The sequence below is a fragment of the Rattus norvegicus genome, chromosome 2 (genome assembly GCF_021556685.1).
Source record: "Rattus norvegicus strain SHRSP/BbbUtx chromosome 2, alternate assembly SHRSP_T2T, whole genome shotgun sequence".
Classification (NCBI taxonomy): Eukaryota; Metazoa; Chordata; class Mammalia; order Rodentia; family Muridae; genus Rattus; species Rattus norvegicus.
This window is the reverse complement of record NC_141535.1, coordinates 175147883-175163035: the sequence shown is the minus strand read 5'-3', so window position 1 is coordinate 175163035 and position 15153 is coordinate 175147883. Positions and strand designations below refer to the sequence as shown.

General features: G+C 51.9%; 1 protein-coding gene across 1 annotated transcript; it reads right to left on the bottom strand.

The window, feature by feature from the left end:
* Positions 1-5110: 5110 nt before the first annotated feature.
* On the bottom strand, positions 5111-9454 carry Crabp2 (cellular retinoic acid binding protein 2). The gene is made up of 4 exons (NM_017244.2): positions 9283-9454; positions 6062-6243; positions 5756-5872; positions 5111-5411 (listed from the first exon to the last, which is right to left on the bottom strand). The coding sequence occupies exons 1-4, from the start codon at positions 9350-9352 to the stop codon at positions 5361-5363; spliced, it is 420 nt and encodes a 139-aa protein (NP_058940.1). The 5' UTR covers positions 9353-9454; the 3' UTR covers positions 5111-5360.
* Between the last annotated feature and the right edge of the window lie 5699 nt (positions 9455-15153).

Below are 15153 nucleotides of genomic sequence, written 5' to 3'. Positions count from 1 at the left end.
GCCAGGCCTGAAGGAGAGGTGGAAAAACCTGGGCAAGGTACCTTTGCTGGTCCCTCGGACATTTTCAGTGGCCTCCACAGGGACCTTCCTCTGCCTGTTTGCCCTTATTTACCTATAACTCAACCATAGTCACACTCTCTGCCCTGTCCCCTGTCCCCTGTCCTGCTCAAGTGGGACAGATGGCCCAGCCTGGAAAAACACCTGGTTGGACTCAGCCCATTCCCCAATTCTCACCAACACTGAAGTTCCTTCAGGGAGGAAAAGGGTTGGGGTCACCCCTGCCCCCACTGCCTCAGGACGTCCTTAAAGCAGCATTCTTTCTTCTCCACCACAAAGGCTATGGCATCCAGTCCCATCCATCTTGGCCTGCAGAGGGCCATAAGCTTTGTCAGGCCCTGGGGTCATAGGGTCTGGCCCTTTCTTCCCTCACCCTGCCCATTAGAGAATCTCAGCCCTCTGGGTCCAGATCTTACTTTTTCTGACCCTCCCTAACCCCATCTCCCAGTTCAGCCTTCTCTCTTATTCTTTGTCTCTTTCCCATCCTCTGGCTCTCCTTCTAGGTGGAGTGTGTGTGTTTGTGTGTGTGTGTGTGTGTGTGTGTGTGTGTGTGTGTGTCTGTGTGTCTGTGTGTCTGTGTCTGTGTGTGTCTGTGTGTGTCTGTGTGTGTCTGTGTGTGTCTGTGTATGTACATGTGCATGCACATGTGTGCCCACATGCAATATCTACTTTGGCTGTCTTACCACTTGTGGTATTGGTGTCTGGTGCTGGGGACCTCAGAGGTCCACTGAGCCCTGTCCTGGGTCTTCCCTTGTCCTTTTCATCTGTATCCAGGATCTCTAAGTTTTGTCTTTACTGGGCCTTTCCCTTAGCTCAAAGCTCCTGTCTCTTGGAGGGCAGGAGTTGGAAAAATCGTCTCCACTTCTCCCTACTGATAGTCTCTGCCAGTGCCTGGCAGTCCCCCAGCCATCTCTTCCCACAGGTCCCTTTCCCTTGTCTCTGCTTTATCTCTCTCTGGCTTCCTGGATTGGAGGCTTGGCTTTCCTGTGGTTACGCTCTTAGAAATGTGGGCTTCAGTGAGAGAAGGCTCTACCTACAGAGACCACACAGATTCTCGGGGATGGATGTGGTGGGTGGGGGATCGGAGAGGCCCTTGTTACCTGCAACACTGTTGAGTAAGGAAGATTTACTCAGGTAAGACAGGGAAAGAGGCTCTGCTGGCAGCTGGGACTGTGGTGGGGCAGGAAGCTGGAGCTCTCTCACAGTTGAGTCAGGTGGGAACACCCTGATCCCATCACCATAGCCAGGGCTGTAATTTCCCTGTCATCCTAGCTGTGAACAGAGAGCCCAGGGAAGGGGCCAGAGGTACAAACCTCTCAGGAAGTCCTTGACTCTCAGGAGCCTGCAATCAGATTGAGGAGCTCAACTCCATGAATTCAGACCCCAGGACACCAGGGGAGGGCAGCATAGGGGCCATATTGAAGGCTGGGGACAGACAAGGTAGGAAGAAACAGAGGAAGCAAGGCCTGAAGCTGACTTGTGAACTCCAACAAGAAACCAGACCCTGTTTCTGCAGCCAGTCCTCAACAGACTTTTCCCCGTTTGTAAAAAACAAAACTAGGTGTCCCAGGGTCTTGCTCAGCACATGGCACTCTCAATTCCTCCCATCTGTAGAGGGAGTCCACATTCTCCGCCATTCTTTTCTCCACCTTGGATCAGACATTGGCCTCCTGCCTATTCAATTGCTTTCCTTTCTCTAACCCAATTCCTTCCTAGCAGCCAAATAAAACACCCCAAACCTCTTTTAAAGGCCTGTGACCTGGCCCAGAGACTTCCTCTGACCTAGGAGAGGAAGCCTTGGACATTGAAATGGCAATGCACTTCCCAGAGCCAAGCTGAGGGAGACGGCTGAGGGCCAACAGGTGGAGGCAGCAAGCCTTGAGGAAACCAAATGTGGAGTGGGTGGGGGGCCACGTAAAGGTCCTCAAACACCAGTTATATTCCATTTTGGACATAAAGAGACAGCTAAGGTAATTTTTGCTTTGTTATTTTATCTGATTTTGTTTCTGTTTTCAGAGCGCTGCTGCTGAAAATTTGGGCTTTGTACAGGCTAAGCATGCACTCTATCAATAGCCTACATCCACTCCAAACCCTGGCTGTTTTTTCAGACGAATCCTGAAGTGATAACAGTTATGTTTTGCAGGATTTCCCTAAAATTGCACAGAGTGAACTAGAGAAGTAGAAACACGCACGCGCACACACACACACTCTCTTGGTATTCTGAAAAATATAATATGCTGCTTTGCAGCTTAGCACACATGCTGTCCAAGGGAGCTGTTTTATTATGGTGTGTGGTGTGTGACTGAGGGTTGTACATGCCATGCGCACACGTGAAGGTCAGAGGACAACCTTCGAGAGTTGGTTCTCCTTCCACTGTGGGTCTCAGGAATCAAACTCAGTTATTAAGGTTTCACAGCAATCACTTTCACCCATGTGGCTACCTCATTAGACCCTTTTCCCTTTGGAAATTTTATTGTTTTGAGACAGGGTCTCTCTATGTAGCCCTGGCTGTCCTGGAACTCCCTACATAGACTGCTGGCCTTGAGCTCTCTGCCCCCTGAGAATTGAGATAAGGGTGTGCACCCACACGCCTGGCTCTGTGTGTGTGTGTGTGTGTGTGTGTGTGTGTGTGTGTGTGTGTGTGTGTTTTTGCAAAGTTTCCCTGTGTAGACCAGGCTGGCCTCAGACTTCCAGGTGATCTCTCCTGCCTTAGCTTCCCATGCTGGAAATGTAGGTTTGCATCATTAAGCTTAGTTGGATCCATCATTTTTGGTTTAGCTTTGTACAGACTGAGTCTTGTGTAGCCTGGGCTGGCCTCAAATGCCCCGTCTTCCTGCCTCTACCTCCAGCACCAGCAGGTCCAGCTCTAAACCATCATTTTTTGAAAGCTTCGTAATGGTGAGAGTCATGTGTTTATAAACACTGCTTTGTGGATTAGGAGCTTTGCGATCACAGTGGCCTTCATGGAAAAACTTCCTCCTCCCCTTTGGGTTTCTGAGGAATGATCAGGGTCCCGCCTGGTCCTTGGCAATGTGTGACTCAAGGCCCAGACTTGACTCGTCCCTGAGCTCTGTCCTGTTGATAGCAACTAGTCCAAGGACGGCCCTGCAGTCCAAGCCGACCCTAGTTGAGGCTTGGGTTGTGAAGAGGTTGTGGACCCAGGAAGAGTGTCTCTTGTCAGTGAGCTTCAGGCTGTACTTTTGGAAGCTTGGTTGCATATGAAACTCATTTTGACAAGGGGAAAGTGATCCATGACAAGGTTGAATGTGACCAGTGCACAAAACTCAGAGATAAGCAAGATAGACAGACGGGGAGAGTCGGTGATGTCTTTGAGGCTTTAGGCCCAGCTTCATCTGAAGCTAGCTAGACCCAGGTAGAATTTACCAGTACATAAGTCAAACATCATATGAGTTTATGGGGCTCACTTTGGTTTTTGTGGTGGTGGAGATGGAACTTGGGGCCTTGCATGTGTGTTCTGTCACTAAACTACAGTCCCAGCCCCAATTCTGTGATCTGCTCCCAGTACTAAGGATTAAACCCAAGGCCTTGTATACACAAGGCAAGTAAGAACTCTAGCATCAGGCAAGCTATGCCCAGTCCTGAGTTGGTTTTGTTGTTGTTGTTGTTGGTGGTGGTGGTGTTGGTGGTGTTCTTCCTCCCTATCCCCCCGTGCCTATGTGTGCGTGCACACACACACACACACACACACACATACACACACACACACACACACACACACACACACGTATGAAGGCAGACACAGACCATGACACAAGTGGAGATCAGAGGACAGCCTCAGGTGTCAGTTTTTATCTTCAACTTTGTCTGAAATAAGTTCTCTTTCTGTTTTGCTGGTCACCACTATGTACACCAGGTTAGCCCATGAGCCTCCTGGGATTCTTGTCTCTCTCTGCCTCCTATCTCCCTGGAAGAATGCTACCACATCCAGCTATACTGTGTGAGTTCCAAGGATCCAAACGTGGGTGCTCATGCTCCTATAGCAAGCACTTATCCCTGTGTCACTCTGAGACCAGTCACACTACTTAGGCTGGCCTCAAACTCACTCACTGCTTCAGCCTCCCAAGTGCTAGGATTAAAGGTATTAGCCACCATGCTTTGAAACAGTTTTGTGGGCAGTAATGGTGCCACACACCTGTAATCCCAGCACTTGGGAGGTAGAGAGGTAGGTGGATCTCTGAGTTTGAGGCCAGCCTGGTCTACAAAGTGAGTTCCAGGACAGCCAAGGCTACACAGAGAAACCCTGTCTCAGAAAACAAAAACGAAACAAAAGTGATAGAGGCTGAGGAGCTGACCCAGTGGTTAAAAGCACATGTTGTTCTTGCAAAGGACCAGGGTTCGATTCCTAGCACCCACATGGGGGCTCCCCACCTCCCCAGGTACCAGGCATGCATGTGGTAGACGGACAGACATGCATGCAGGCAAAGCAGTCATACACAGAAAATAATAAAATAAAAATTTAAAAGATGAAAAAAAAACCCTACCAGTGCTGTGTTTTAAAAAGAAAAATGGGGGGGGGCACAAAATGCTTGGTAACTTGCCTTGTCACTCTCTGGAACACCTCAATATCTACTCTATAGGTTCAGGAGGGACCTCTAAGAAGCCTGGGAGATGGGAAGCCAGGAACAGAAAGGGCCTGAGGGAGCTCTAGAGGTGGGGAGGAAAGACAGTGGCAGATACAAGGTTCTGGCAGGCAGGAGACCTTTCCCTGAGAGACCTAGGCAAGGTCAGCCTGTGGGTGTTAATGAGCTCATCTGGAACCATGTGGGAGACCAGTGCATGTCGCCACTAGGGAAAACAGGTGAGAGAGTGGGAGTCAGCTCCCTAGAAGCCCATACTCTGATGAGGAAGCCAAGGCTGGGAAGGGAATAGAGGAGGTACTCACGGCAGGCAGGTAAGGCAGGGTCTGTAGCTGACATACTGTGATGGCGCCCTCTCCCATTACACTTCAGACAAGGCTAAGCTGGACCATTGAATACCACTGCCAGGGAGCCACAGACGGATTTTACATTTTAAAACATTTTAATAAAATTAACCAATAAATATTCTAAATCACTTGGACTACAAGGATAAAGAGTAGAGGCCAGAGAGACAGTCTCTTCCAGGAAGGATCCTGGTATGGAGCTGGGACTTCTGACCAGGCAAATGGAAGGGTTCTGAGCTTTGGTAGTCTGCCCCTCTCTGGCATAGAGAGTGACCCTCAGGAGTAAGGGGAGAGCTAGTTTGTAAAATGGACATGGGAGGGAGGTTTGTGGCCTCCAGAAGAAGTTCTTGGACATAGGCACTCACTCTCGGACGTAGACCCTGGTGCATACAACGTCGTCTGCTGTCATGGTCTGTAAGGATAGAGGTAGTTAGCTGGTGAAGCACCCGGGCACCTTGCTTATTATAGGAGGGAGGGAGGGGATGGGAGGTAGAATGTGGTGGTGGGGTGGGGGTGGGGGACGGTTGCTAGGGATCAAGCAGAAACCCACTTTCTCCTGGAGTCCAGAGGCAGTCAGGAAGAGAGAGCCTGCTGGAACACTCTGAGCTCCTCTGGGCTCATCTTTGTTGCACCCAAAAGGGTTGGCATTTCCAAACAGCCCCCATTGGGAGGATGAGGGGTGTGGCCAGAGCCTTGAGCACAGACCACAGTAGGCAGCAGGGGTTCCTCCAGGAGGTGGGATGGGGCAGGACTCACCAGGATTAGCTCTCCATCATTGGTCAGTTCTCGGCTCCAGGAGGTTTTGGGGCCCTCCCCCTTCAGAAGCCTCTGTTCGCACACCATTTTGTTTTCACTCTCCCATTTCACCAAACTCTGCAAGAGACCAGGGACCCAAGAGCTCACAGTAGGGCAGGTGAAAGTGAAAGGGAGAAGAGGCAGACCCCTTTCGAGCACCCTGCACTCCCTAGGGACTCCTTCCTGAGAGCAAAGAGTCTAGGGAAACTAGACTCTGAGAGGCATGGCAATTAGATGCTGTGACGGGGTACCCTCCCTGTCCCTCACCTTACAGGGTCTCCCATCCACAGTCTGCTCCTCAAATTCCTCCCCGATCTTGAAGTTAATCTCCGTGGTTCGAACAGTGGTGGAGGTTTTGATGTAGAAAGTGTCATCATTCTCCTGTTTGATCTCCACTGCTGGCTTGGAGGCTGCAGCCACAGCAATCTTCCTCATCATCATGTTCACCCCTGCAGGGGGAGGAATGGCCCTGTCACCCCCTGCCATGAGACAGCAGGAGCAGCTCCGTGTGAGCCAGGATGGCCGGGGTGTGTGTGGTATGGGTGGGGTGGTGATAAGGGAGGGGGCCGTGAAAGGCTATAAATGGAAGGAGAGAGAAGGTTCCAGACGAGGCAGAGAGTACTACTATCCAGGCTATATGGCCCCACCTTGTTGAGTCAGTGGGTGGACAGGACTCCCCAGATTCCAGCAACCCATTCCTAGCACCCTTAGGGGCAGCTTCCCCCCCCCCCGGCCTCTCACCACTGGGTTTGAGACCAGTTGAGGTAGGCTTGTCGGTTACTAAGTTCCCTGTGCCCACTCGCAGGGTAGACCAGGCAAGCAGGTTGCTTCCTTCTCTGCCCCAGCTACCTATTCTGTTCTGTTAGGTCTCTACCCTGGTAGGTCTTTATTTGCACAATCCCTGCCCCTCCCAAAACCGAGGAGCAGATTCTCAGCAGAGGAAGGTACAGGTGAAAACGGGGTGACCCTGGGCTTAAACTTTTCTGACTTTAAATTCCTCAACTGTCAAAAAAATAGCTTTTTCTAATTGTCCTATGGCTCCATGTTAAAGAATTTAGGGTACACAAGGCCAAGTACACATTCATGTTTTCTGGAAACTTTTATTTTTTTTAGATAAAAGCAAACACAATGAAAGAAAGAGCCACAGCCTAGCAGGGCGGGGCATGGTGGTGGACACCTTTTGGGAGGCAGAGGCAGGGGGATGTCTGAGTTCAAGCTCACCAGCCTGGTCTACAGGGTGAGTTCCAGAACAGCCAGGAATATACGGAGAAACCCTGACTCAAAAAAACCATTAAAAAAAAAAAAAAAAAGCCAGGACATAGTGAAACCCATTATTACATGCAGGCGATATATACAAATAAAAAAGAAAAAGCCCAAACTGGGCTTGAACAAAGTTTCCTGCACCAGACTCTCTCTGCAATGTCCCAGGTCTCTTTTTTTTTTTTTTTTTTTTTTTGTTCTTTTTTTCGGAGCTGGGGACCGAACCCAGGGCCTTGCGCTTCCTAGGTAAGCGCTCTACCACTGAGCTAAATCCCCAGCCCCCCCCAGGTCTCTTTCAAGGGAAAGCTCTGCTGTCCTGAAGGAAGGAAGGGGGAAGAAAGGATGGTACTGTCCCACCCCCTCTCTGACATCATCCAAAGGCCTTCCCACTCAGCCTCTGTGTATTTAGAGTCTCTGTGTCCTCATATACTTTCCCTTCCCTGTCCCCACCCTCTAGTTATGAAGGAGAGCGTCCCTCTGCTGGGATGACCAGAAGGTAGGGGCACCAACCTCTCTAAGCCTGGTGACATGATGGAGAACTAGCCCTTCAGGGTGCTACAGGGGACAAGACACTGCCACTGTGCTAGGTCCCACCCCACCCCCATATACTCACACAAATACTCATGCATCTTATAGCTCTGGGTTCCTGAGAAGAAAACTGGACACTTCACTCAGCGCCAAAGCTGACTCACCCAGTCTCAACTGAAAGACCTGCTGTGTTTGCAGTGATTATCATGGTGAGCCCTGAGACTCCTCCATAAAATGGACCCTGAACGGAACTGTGGAGTCTTCGGAGGCTGTGTTCAGAAGAACCCCACTTCCCTTAGTCCTTGGTGCCTGCAGAGCTGGGGTCCTGGCTCAGCTGACCTTGGCTGACATAGGCAGTTTGTGTAACAACGGGTCTGTTTGCAATCTACCCCCTAGCAAGTCGCGTGGCTCAGAGAGACCCTGCAGGGAGGACAAACATTCTGAAGGCAGACAATAGGGTTGGGCCTTTCTCTCCGGCTGGAACCTGGGGGTGATGCCAGCCTCCCACATCCACTGGGGAGAGGGGCCAGAATTCAGAGCAAATGGGGGAAGGAATGGTAATAGATTTTCTGAAAATTTCTGTTCTTAGATCTTTAATTTCGCAAGGGCGGAGCAGGAAAAGTGGATATGACTCTAAGAATCATTGCGGTTAGCTGACACAAAGAACTAACAGCAAGGAAAGATGAGAACGGAGGCCCTACTGCCCTCACGGCATTCTTTTTAGCTCCAGATTCACTTTTGTATAGTTCCTAGCTCTTCAAGGATATCCCCTGTTTCCCTCCAACCCGGGCTCCCCTCCACTGCAGAAATGGAAGGCGTCTTGACCCTTAGGTTCTAGGGTAGTTTCCACAGCCTGGGGCGGTTAACTCCATCTCTCCTCAGATGTCTCTCCTGCCCTATACCTTCTAGCCCAGTCCCATCCTAGAAGGTAAAAGAAGTTGGGCAGGGAAAGTCTGGGTGGATTCTGTGTTCCCACCCTTGGCTAACAGCCAAGTTGCGCAGGGTGCAGCTGGTCCGTGGCTAGGAGGGAGGCAATCCTAGACTTTCGGAAATGGGGATTGGTGTTTCACACGACGACATTTGTTGAAATCCAAGAAAGTGGTAATTGTCCGGAGCGGGTTTTAGGGCTTTGGAGCCGGTTGCTGTAGGAAAATATTTGTCTCACAGGTGGCGGTGGGGTGGGGAGACTGGAGTGGGAAGTGCAAGGTGTGGGGGAGGGTCTGGGAGGTGAAGTGGTGGACCACCTGGTGGGCGGAGCCAAGCGTTGAGGGTAATGGACCTGTCGCCCGGATTGGGTTACTGTTAGGGTACGTGGAAAGAGCTTGGAATGTCTCCTAAGGGCTCCCTGCCTGAATACTGGATTCTCAAAGCTCAGAGCCAGGTGTCCTGGTCAGCAGGTCCAGGCGCCGAGGCTAGTCAAACCCTCCTGAGACTAACCTCGTGCTCTTGGTTTTTACTTGATTCACAGGCTCTGAGTCACCGTTGAAGCTGGCACCGGTGGGAGCCCAGCCTCAGAAAGTAGGATTTAAGTCTTGGGCCTAGTGCCCTAGGACCCAGGGTATCCGGCACGCCCCTTTTCTGGGATGCAGACTCCCAGGCACCCACTCCCTGATTCGGCCTCCTTTCGTTTATTCGGCCTCAGTTCTAAAGACCCCAGCGCCCTTTTTGCCCCCCTTCCCAACTCATGAAAACCTCCTTACCCAGAGCTTTTAGCATTTCTTCAAAGTTTTCCGATCGGATGATCTTCCAGTTGCCAGAAAAGTTAGGCATAGTGGCAGCAAGGTGGCTTTCTCTTTAGATCTTCAACTAGAATACTGGACGCCGAGTCCTTTAGCCTAAAGGTACCTTGCTGTCCCCTTTGCAGAACAGATCCTTCCACCTGGGGACCAAGCCGCGTGGAGGACAATTGCACAGCCGCTGGGCGCCAGAGCTCTAGGCTTTTATACCCAGCTGGTGCATGAGACGGCCCCGCCCCCGCCCCGCCTTCCGCACCACCTGGGGGCCCTGCTCTGTGACCACTTCACCCCCATCCTTTCCGGAATCCCGCCTGTTTCTAGAACTGTGGGTGGGTCCAGGGTTCTCTAAGGGCCAAGATACCCTTCTCCCGCATCAGTAGGCGGATGGGGAAGCATCAGAAGACAAGAACGAGGTTTGTGCCTCTGGCAAGCCCAGGGCACAGTTAGCCTGCCTGGGTCATGGTTGCTCCGGTCTCTCGGCCTGCAGGGCGAACACAGGTCCCATTTCACCAGCCCTCTACTAGTCCTCTACCAGACTCGGTGCTCTGAACAGCTCGGCGCCAGACATCTGGAGACCCCACTCATGCAAGAATTGGGGCCCCCGGCAACCAGCAGTCGAAATGGACCCAATGGAACAGCACGGAAGTCAAGCGTTCCTTTGGGTGACTGGGAGGTGTCGCTCTGTTCTCTACCCCTTGACTCAGCCCTGGGTTCGAGCAGTGCCTGGGGACGCCTGAAGTGAGCACAAGGCAACTCATTCATTCCTCTCCAAGCATTGGACGGACAATGAAGGGTTAAGCAGGAGCCCCCGGCTCGAGGCTAGAAGGGCAGAGGTCACAGCCAATCACTTGACAAGACTCTTTATTAAGGCGCTTTCTCGGTGGCTACGCTTCCCTGGGCCCCCTGGGCCACGAGGGGGGAAAAGACGCCAATCGCTCCCCGCCCCGCCCCCGCCCCCCCCCCCCCCCACTCCGCATGCCGCGGTGCCACTGGCGTTGGGGGAAGGCTGGCTGTGCAGGGAAGGGGTGGGTCTGAGATGTCCCGGTTCAGAGTTTAAAGTGCGGCGGGCCAGCCTCTCCGAGGGTGATTTTTTTTAAGTGGGTGAGACCCTAGTGGAAAGGCGGAGAGACAGGAGCAGAAAGGACAGGCGAGACCTCGGAGGCATGCCGGTAACCCAAAGCCAGAAACCACGCCGCCGCTCTATGCTGCAGCTAGAAGCGATTGCCCTTGCTTGGGCGTTTGCCCCCAGCCTCCCGGGGCCCTCCCTGTAGTCCCCTCAGGATCTCAAATAGGATCCCCGCCTAGCCCCTCCTTGTCTAGGTGGCCAAGGTTGGAGCAGGCAGCCCTGACCTGTGAATTGGGGACTGACAGGCTTTGGTGGAGGGTCGAACTGAGCTGAGGACAGGGCCTGGAGGATTAACCTCAACCAGAGGCCAGTGTCATGCGAATCAGGCCTACATCGAGGCAATCCCAACAATGGAGTGTGGAAAACTTGAAAGGATGAGGGAGGAAGGCTACCTCTCAGAAGGGCTTCTGGATCGCTGCTCTCCCCACCCCCTACCCTGCTACCAACACTCAGAAGGGAGTGGGACATGTCAGCCTGAGTCTGGGACTCTAGATTTTAAAGGAACGCTCATTTAGGGATGAGGGGGCGTAGCAGGCATAGGCTTCTGGAAGAGGCACACGGGTCTAGCAGTTTCATCGTTGCAAACTGATGCTTAGGTGGGGAGAAAGGAATCCTGGGAGTGGTGAGTACAGGTTACAACCCTCCCCGCTTCAGTGTAGCTTTACTGTGGGCACAATGAGATGATTTTAGGTTCTGACTGTGAAATCCGGCTTCTAGATCAAGAAATGAGGTGTGGCCTGGGGAAAGAACAAGTCAAAATACAGGAGCCTGCGTCTCCCCACCCCCACCCCCAGTGTCCCTACCTCCCATACTGGTCATTGTGTCCCACTTCCACTTCTCCAGACCCCTGGAGCCCATAGTCCGCTCTCCTACTCAGGTAGCATTTTCCCTCTCACAAGAGAAAAGGGCAGGGCAAGCTCGCGCTTTTCCAAGAGCCTTGAGAACTTTACCCATGGTCGTCAGGATGACAAGACAGCCTAGGAAGGTCTGGGATGGTAGTTGAGAGGAACACAGGCCAGGTGGAGAGTCCCACAGAGGCTAGAGCCTGGGAGGAAATTCCCTCAGGTGGCAGTAGGAGCCCTGGGCCCACTCCTTCCCTTTCTCCCCACCACCTCCCTCCTCTAGCAACTAGCTAGGATTTCCAGAGACAGAAAAGACAAAGGGAAGTAAGTGGGACTGGGCGGGGAATTCTTTCCAGATGTGTTTGTGGTTTGGCAGTTCAGGGCCAGAGCTCCAAGCACCCCGACTTTGCTGAAGGAACAAGGGGGGTATGCTGACTGGCTAGGGCTGGGATTTCCAGCCTCCGGCAACTCTTTTATTCCAAGGGAACAGCAGACATGAGCAGCTGGAAAGAGACACTGAGGGATGACTCCTAGGGAGGGCTAGCAGCAGTGGATGGGGTATCCAACTAACAAAGGGGCAGGGGCTAGCTAGGGCCTCAGAGCTGTTCAATGGGAGGAGCTGCCACCATTAAGAGCCTCAAGCTAAACTACTGGCTTTAATTTCCCACTGGGATCAATAAGGAAAGGAATTTCCCGGTGCCTCTGGTCTTTTAATTATAACCAAATCTGCTGCAGATATGCCCCAAGTGACCCCATTCCTGTGACCATATAATACTGCCCTTGGGGCCCCCTCTCCCGACAGGAGTTGCAGACACAATAGGGAAGCAGAGGCAAGCAGAGGATGGAGTGAGGAACAGACCAGCGAAGAGTGCTTTGCTCCATTGTGTGGCTGGGAGGAAGGTGGTCTCAGGCTTCCAGCAGAGGAAGAGAAATGAGCTGAGATGGCAGCAAGGAACAAGAGGGTAGACTGCTGTAGGGCTGCAGTATGGGGCTTGGATCACTAGGGTTGACTGGGGATAGGAAGAGCAGGAAAGTTACAGGATACCCACCTCACCCCCAACTAGAAATAGAGACTCTTCGAGGTCAGTACTGTTGGAGGGTTTTGCTGAGTGTGGTATTATTGTCTCTACTGGGTCAGTATTGACCTGGACTTCCAAAGTAAAAGCCAGTGAGTTTGGGTCTGACATTTCTACAGGAGGTGAAGGTAGTGTTCTGAGCCAGAAGAAAGGCTGGCTGTCATGCAGGAGAGTTGTGTCTCCTGAGCCCTTGCACCCTCAGGACTACCATAGAGAGCCTAGAGCTACAGCCTATCTTTCACTGAGGTCCTCCAAGCAAAAGGGACTCTTTCTTGTACTCTGGGTCAGAGACCCAGGCTTTGTCATTATAGCAGGATGAAGGGCAGTAGACCCCCAAAGCTGTAAGACAGGCTCAGGGACTAGAATGGAAGCACCCCACCTTCCAGAAACATTCGGGTACAGAAGGGAACTTTATGAGAACCAGGAAAGGAGGACAGAGGACCCTGAGAACCCTAAGTTTCCAACCAAAGGCAGAAGATGCTGTGACCTGCAAGGGCAGCCTGGGGTCTGGCAAAGGGAGGCAAATAGGACCGGGAAGACAGCACAGGAGGCTGAAAAGAAACAATAGGAAAGGCTGAGGCAGAAGGAGGGGCTACCACAGGCCAGAAGAGGGTCTGTGCAGCACCCAGGCGGGGCCTCTGTTGTTCTTGGCTCTACCATGCTTTTCCCAGCTCCAGCTGCCAGTGCTCTCCTCAGGGCTGGGCTGGGCTGGGCTGGCTGAGCCAGGAAGGCAGGAGGGTGGGGTAGGGATGCACTAGCTGAGGACGTGTCCAGACTTAGTCTCAGTCCCCTGCTGGGAGACTGACCTGCAGTTACACTCTGGTTGGCTCTATGGTCTGGTTCCTAGAACTGTACCCATCTGCCAGTGTCTTGCATTCAACCTTAGCAGCCAGGGCAGAAGTGATGGGGCTGTGGCCACCAGCAAGTTCAACAGGCAGGACAGATGGCACCTGAGGAAAGGGGACTGTTTTGAAAGACACATGGCTCTAGATAGCCCAGCCTCCAACTCTGCTGCTTTGCCCAGGGCACTGGGCCTGGGGAACCCGCAATCCAGTCACCTCCCTGGTGCTGCCTTTCTTGCCCTAAGAGTAGGAACAAAGAGTTGGGATCTGAAACCTTCCTCTGATTTCCCATGCCACTGAGATGCTGAGGTTCAGAAGAGGTAAAGGCAAGCAGCCCAGAATCTGGGGTCTTCCCCCAACCCTTGGCATCTTCAGTCAGCAGATAAACGGGTTACAAGATTTTACTTTAGGGGTGGAGGGGGCTCAGTGGTTAAGAACACTAGTGCTGGGCTGGAGAGATGGCTTAGTGGTTAAGAGCACTGACAGCTCTTCCAGAGGTCCTGAGTTCAAATCCCAGCAACCACATGGTGGCTTGCAACCATCTGTAATGAGATCTGATGTCCTCTTCTGGTGTGTCTGAAGGCAGCTACAGTGTACTTATATATAATAAATAAATAAATCTTAAAAAAAAAAAAAAAAACACTAGTGCTGTTCTTCCAGATGACCTGGGTTTGATTCCTAGCACCCACATGGTGACATGGTGGCTCACAACCTTTTATAACTCTAGTTCCAGGAGATCTGATGCGCTTTTCGGGCCTTCCTGGGTACCAGGCATGCATTCAGGGTACAATATACATGCAGTCAAGCACATGCACATAAATAATGCTATAGTTTTTAAGAAAAAAAAAAAAAAAGAGTTCAAGTATCTGGTGCCTTAATCAGTCCAAGGTGATCTTCACCTGACCTGGAGCAAAGCCAGAGGGTGGATGAATGAGCAGGGTGGGGGAGGAGAGGACGCCCCGCCCCACCCCACCCCCCACAACCCTCACACACTCACCTAGATCTAATACTATGCTCTGGGCAATATGAACAAAATGAGTGAAAGATGTATGAAGTGGCAATTTCTGATTTTCCTTCCTCTGGGCGCCAGTTCTGGAAAATGTTAGCTGTCAAAGCAAAACTAAATTGCTCCACAACCACTCCAAACCCCTACTTCGTCTGGTCTGTCAGGGTTCCAGGCTGCCTCACTCCCAGTGGGCACTGAACTTGTTAGCCTAGCAGAGTATGTATGCTATCCAAATGGTGTCCCTAACTCTCCTGCCTGCCACTCCTCTACTAACTTGAGCCAAGCCATCTAAGTAGGAGCTTTGGAATTGAGAATTAACAAGAACATTTCCCTGGGGAATCAAAGAGGCTCGTTTTTCCTGAATTTTATAGCTGCCAACCATGCTGTTACTGTCCGTCTTGGTCTCACACCTCCCAAGCCTTGAGCACACAGGTCTCCCAGTGATCTGGGTTGTCACTGGTAGCTGGCACAGAGCCAGAGATGTTCAAGGACAGGACTCCTAACAACACCTTCCTACCTACTCTTGCCAGCCAAGGGCAGCCAGGCTGGATTCTCTGGGTGCGGGCTCCCAGAGCCATGGCATAGCACTCCTGCCCTCTTCCTCTTGAGTTAGTCTAGGGTCTCTCAGACTCTTTAAGATAAGTAACCAACTGTGCAGGCTAATTTTATGTCATCCTGACACAGACTAGGGGTGTCTGAGAAAAATCTCAATTGAGAAAATGCCACCATAGGATTGGGCTGTAGGCAAGCCTGTAGAACCTTTTCTTAATTAATGATTGATGTGGGAGGGCCCAGCCCACTGTGGGTTGGGCCACCGCTGGGCAGGAGGTCCTGGGTTCTATATGAAAACAGGCTGAACAAGCTCTCGGGAGGAAGCCAGTAAGCAGCATCCTCCATGGCCTCTATGTCAGCTCCCACCTCCAGGTTGCTGCCATGATTGAGT

What these genes read in the sequence shown, in the direction of transcription:
- Crabp2 (NM_017244.2), bottom strand. Translation starts at nt 9,352, where the DNA reads ATGCCTAACTTTTCTGGCAACTGGAAGATCATCCGATCGGAAAACTTT. An exon ending in TGGATGGGAGACCCTGTAAG is followed by an intron (nt 5,873 to 6,061) that starts GTGAGGGACAGG and finishes GGTCTCTTGCAG; the next exon opens with AGTTTGGTGAAATGGGAGAG. An exon ending in ATGATGGAGAGCTAATCCTG is followed by an intron (nt 5,412 to 5,755) that starts GTGAGTCCTGCC and finishes CTATCCTTACAG; the next exon opens with ACCATGACAGCAGACGACGT.